Consider the following 5,762-nt stretch of genomic DNA (forward strand, 5'->3'; position numbering starts at 1 on the left):
AATAGCCCACAGATATTATTTAGATGACCACATATATAACCCACACCCAGTATTCCCTACCCCCGTCCACAGGCCAGCATTTCTAAGTGGTACCTCTGGTTTCCTATGTCAGGGACACAGCAACTATTACAGAGATTAACTGAGACAGAATTGAGGGTCTGTTCTTAGACCTTACTTTCTTACTATAAATTGACAAACCTTTTATTTGAAAGAAGAAAGAGTGCAGAGTCCTAAAGACTTAAGGATTATACAAAAGGGAGTCAGTGTAGAGCCTTGGAGCTACCGTGAATATCTGTGGGCCAAGTTCACTGGCTTCACAATTTTTCTTCAGATCAATTCTGAGCACAGAACAAGGGACCAAGTATATTTTGTCTGTGACATGGGTGTGAGATGTACTTGATGCAATGGGAAGCAACAAGTCTGAACACTAAACTGATTCCCCTCAGGCTGAGATATCTGTTTCCAGAGAGGATAGGAACAAAGAACACTTAGTATGTGTGCCTTTAATGAGGAGCTGTGGGGAGTCCACCTGTCTGAATCTAAGTGTTCTCCTCCAGGGAGAAAATCTTTCTGACTCCCCCACTAGCTGTGACATTCTCATGATTCAGGGTCAGGCAAGGAGCCAGTGGAGACAGGGGTCCCATGATAGCCTCTCACAGCAGCAGAGCAGCCAGGTAAGAAAATCTGGGAAAGCAGGTGAGGACACAGTTATCTCCCACAGAGACAGATTCACACAGACAAAAACACATACATTTACATTTGGAGAAACACACACTAAATGCTTCAGCATCTCACCAAGTTCAAACGGGAAACATCACCTGGTTTAACATGTACAAGCCTTTCCTCTTTCAGGATGTACTGCCCATTGCAGAAGAGAGCAAGCATGTTTCCAAGGTGGAAACAGAAAATTAAGCAGTGGGAAACGAAAGAGGTAACTAAGGGCAGCATTGCTAAGATCAGTGATGGCAGGCTCTTAGAAATTCTGGCCAAAAGCTCAGAGCCAAGAGCCACCCTCTTTCCTCACAAAAGAGACTCTTCTGTCAGACATTCAAGACCCTCCTATTCTGCCCTTAAGCTCCACCGTTTTATTAGTTGCTTCCTTGTGTACCTTCACTGTGGTCTATGACCACATTACAGAAGTGTCTCAGAGGGAGGTTGCTTGGATGCCACATGGAACCCCACAGAGGGGGTCAGCTTGAGCTGCGGTCCAAGCACGAAGCATCCTCAGTTTTAAGGTCCAGGAACACAAACACTCAATGCTGCAAAACATGAGATGTCTCAGAGACAGTCACAAACTAAAGAGATTCACAAGGGACTAATATATGAAACCAGGCCCTCTTACCATATTGACTTGGGGGTTGGGGCCAATGTTGCTTGTACTCCTGGTAGGACTATCTCAGCAAACATTGACAGGAAGTGGCTAACCTTAATGCTGGCAGATCTCTCGACCTAGAGTCTGGGTTATTTAGAGCCTGTACACCTGTTTTGGCCTTTGCCAGTTCCCAGACAATAGGAAAAACCCTACACCATCCTGCTATACTTCTTTCACATTCTACTACCATTTCCATTATGGGAAATAGCTTACAATTAAGACCCTAATATCAACATCTACTCTTTGGAGCACAATGAAAAAGTCTGCACAAATATTGTTTTGGTTTTTCCTTGATGCAACCCCTGTACCCCACTTCTACATTCGACATCCTTTCCCTGAAGTACTTTCTTTCAATAGCTCTGGGTACTGCCAACTACTGCCTTTCTACCTTTTAATTCTGATATAATTTATGAGAAAATGGCTTCAGATCTCAGAATTTTACATTGGTTTTACTAAGTTAACTCTCAAAATGCTGGATACTTTATAGTCACCATACTATATACATCCTGCAACCACTCTCCTAAAAGTATTGCCTGTGACATCCTTTATCCCAGTCAGTCAAGACATTTAACCTGTAAATCTCCTCCCCTGAAATGCCATCTCCTCTCCTCTTTACTATTCGAATACTGTGTATTCTTACATATTCAAAATTCTCTATCTGACTCTTTCTGCCTGCATGAATTCCTTAAGGCTGGGATTATCACTTGGATATGCCCCCATAACTTGACTTTCTCTATGAATCTCCTTTTCCTCTTCAAAAATAATACAAATACCAGTGATCCTGTTTTGGCCAGCACAGGGAGAAAAGAAGTCTCTTCACAGAATGCAGTACATAGCAAACTCACTAGCATGCTTAGCTCATCCAAGCCAACATTTGTGAGCTACTGCAATGACATTTTGATGCTCTCCAGTTACAACGTTGAGGGAAAACTGCCAGGCAGATCCTTCAGTGCCTAGAATTAGTATAATCCTGAGAAAATAAGAGAGATCCAGAATGAATTTGAGTGAGTTGTATAAAGTTATTCGGGTAAAAGAACTTATGACTTTAAACAAATAGCTAAATCTCATTGCTTCATTTTTCCCTTCTGCTTAATGAAGCTTGTTATTTTTTAAATTTACATATTTTAAATCTGTAAGAAATGTATGTAAGGCAGGAAGACACTGCCTGGCACTTGGTTATAGTCTCAATAAATGGTTGATAATTGAAACTTGGAAGTAAAACTAGGGAGGAATATAAAGAAAAGGGCATTTCAGCTGTTTCAAGACTATAAATGTTACGCTTTCTTTCAATCTAATCTGTCATCACCTAATTTCCCTGAATCCCAGGTTCTTCATCTCTGATTCTTCTTCTCAGGGTCCTCACTTATGAATGATGGATTACAGAAGTTCCTGGTGGCCTAGTGGTTAGGATTCTAGGCTTTTACTGCTGTGGCCCAGGTTCAGTACCTGGCCAGGGAACTGAGATCCCAAAAGCCATGTGAGGCGGCCTATATATATATATATATATATATATATATATATATATATATATATATATATATACACATATATATATATATATGTATATATATATATATATATATATATATGGATGATATGGATTAAAAGAGATTGTGTATGTGAAAATAACTTGTATATACCAGATATTCATTAAATGTTATTGAAGTATGAATTAAGCTGCATGAAATCAAAGATAATTAAACAGCTATTTATTTCATTAAAACTCGCTTCATAGAATTATCTAATGTGAATTAATTCTCAATGACAAAACAGTATCATAAAAAATTTGCTCCAGTGATGACATTATCAATCTCATCTACTTTTATATTTGAAGTGTTATTAATTAAGAAATACATTTTGGATCTGGTATCATTAAAAACTTGTAATCTGTAAACAATATATGGAGCCTAATTAAATAAATATTTCCTTTTACTTTTGACCACATCTTCTCCCCTGCAGACATGGGCAGAGACAACCAGACTGGAGTCACAGAATTCATTCTCCTGGGACTCTCTGGGCAGTCAGAGCAGGAGGAGGTTCTCTTTGGGCTGTTCTTGTGGATGTACCTGGTCACCCTCATTGGGAACTTTCTCATTGTCTTGGCTATCAGCTGTGACAGTCATCTCCAAACACCCATGTCCTTATTCTTGGCCAACCTCTCCTGTGTCAACATCTGCTTTTCATCAGTAACAATCCCCAAGAAGCTGGTGAATCACATACTGTGAAGCAAGTCTATCTCTTACATGGAATGTACGACCCAGATCTACTTCTTCATCATTTTCATCAACATAGATGGGTTCCTCCTGAGTGTGATGGCCTATGATGATTATACTGCCATCTGTTGCCCACTCCACTACACCATGATCATGAGGCCCAAACTCTGTGTCCTTCTGGTGGCTGCATCTTGGCTCAGTATAAATCTGCATGGTCTCTTACACACTCTTCTTATGGTGCAACTCACATTTTGTTCCAACAATGCTGTGTATAACTTTTTCTGTGACCCTTATCCTATTCTAAAACTCTCTTGTTTGAATACCTTTATCAATGACCTGATGGTATTCACTGTGGGTGAACTGGTATTTATGACACCATTTACATGTATCATCATTTTATATGATTCCATCTTCTCTAATGTACTGAAGTTGCCATCTGCCCATGGAATAAGGAAAGCCCTGTCCACGTGTGGATCCCACCTCACTGTGGTCTCCCTGTTCTATGGGGCAATCCTGGGGGACTATAAGCACCCTTCATCCTCGTACTCAGTGCAAGATGTGGTGACTATTGTCATCTTCACAGTGGTGACTCCTCTCATCAATCTCTTCATCTACAGCTTGAGAAATCATGACATGAAGGGAGCTTTAAGGAAACTAATTTCATATTCTATAATTTAAAACTTTTAGAACTGAGAGGACTCTTGATAGCATACATTTTTTTCATTTTACAGACCAAGAAACTGAGTCCCTATAGGTGTAAATTTACCCATGACTATTCCTGTAATTAATGATATGTGATCATGGTCATGCTTTTAAATATGAGGCTGATAGGTGCTCATAAGTCATAAAACCATTAGTTATGTATAAAAAGGTGTGATTTAAAAACACTTATTTTACAGACAACAAAAATTCAGGAAAAGACAGGATTGGCTCCAGCAACCCTATGAGACAGTGGCTACTATATGGTCTGAGAATTTCAGAAAACTTTAGAGTTGGCTCTCCTCAGTGTCACCTGTCCTCTATGGCCTCACATTAGGAGATGTTAAATTATCCCCAATTTACTGAGTCACAGAAAAGTTACCTTTTCCAGGGCTGTACAATGAGCAATTATTGGTTACAAATGGTGCTGTTACTTTCAGGGTCTTTGGTCATTACTGAATTAATTAACTTTTCCTCTGTCTTAGGCTCAATGCCTACCCTCTCCTCTCACAGCTCAGAACCTAGCCCTGCACTATTCTTCTTCCCCCACAACCAATCTAACTTCTTGGTGGTTTATTGCCTGGCATGGGTGTCAGGGATGGGTATCAGAGGGTGACGAGCCTCAGACAGTAGCTAGAATTCCTCATATAAATCTCGGTATCCCTTCAAATTTAGATGGGCTAAGAGAAGCAGAGGTTCCCTTAATGCTAAACTGCCCAGAGTTCCTATAACAACTTAGGAACATGAAAACATGAATTAATTACAGGATTTGGATTAGAACCCAGAACTTCTGACTCCAAGTCCAGAGTTTGTTCCAATCCATGGGGAAAGTTTCTAGGAGCCCTTGCCTCTTTTCCTACTCTACACCTGAGGGTTCCCACCTCGTCTTCCCTGGTGTCCAGGGAGCACTCACCTAAATCTCCAGTGGTCATTCTTCAAAAGCCTTCAATTCCTCATTGGCCTTCTCTCCTTTCTCAATCTTCTCTACTCTCGTGAAAAATCAGTACTCATTGTCCTCACTATCACCTTCTTTCCCACTTGGTCCCAACACTGACCAGCTCTTACCATGAGCACAGCAACAGGCTTATTGTGGTTCTGACTGCCTCCTGCTTCCCCCTACACATATCTGTCCTGCACACAGGATCAGTTTAATCCTCCTAAAACATTGATGACATCCTGTCAGCCACTCCTTATAGAAATATTGAAGAGGCCAGGATAAATCCAAGTATTACCTTCAAATACAAGCCCAAGATGACTCGGCCCCGAGCCATACTTACAACTTTGTTTGTCATCAACTCACATAATTATATGTTCCATGACTTTCTCCTAATTCTCTTCCTCTTTCTTTCATTCGTCTGCTGAAAAACTCCCTTGATTTTTTTTTTGTGTGTGTGTGGTAAACGGGCCGCTCACAGTTGTGGCCTCTCCCGTTGTGGAGCACAGGCTCTGGACGCGCAGGCTCAGCGGCCATGGCTCAC

General features: G+C 40.8%; 1 protein-coding gene across 1 annotated transcript; it reads left to right on the forward strand.

The window, feature by feature from the left end:
• Window positions 1-3,333: 3,333 nt before the first annotated feature.
• LOC309805255 (olfactory receptor 1f45-like) lies at window positions 3,334-4,263 on the forward strand (the record flags this gene model as incomplete). The annotated part of the gene is given in 2 exon segments (XM_082623188.1): window positions 3,334-3,594; window positions 3,598-4,263. Coding segments are annotated over 2 exon segments (927 nt in total).
• Between the last annotated feature and the right edge of the window lie 1,499 nt (window positions 4,264-5,762).

Source organism: Mesoplodon mirus, assembly GCF_964341445.2.
Source record: "Mesoplodon mirus genome assembly, chromosome: 5".
NCBI classification, from domain to species: Eukaryota; Metazoa; Chordata; class Mammalia; order Artiodactyla; family Ziphiidae; genus Mesoplodon; species Mesoplodon mirus.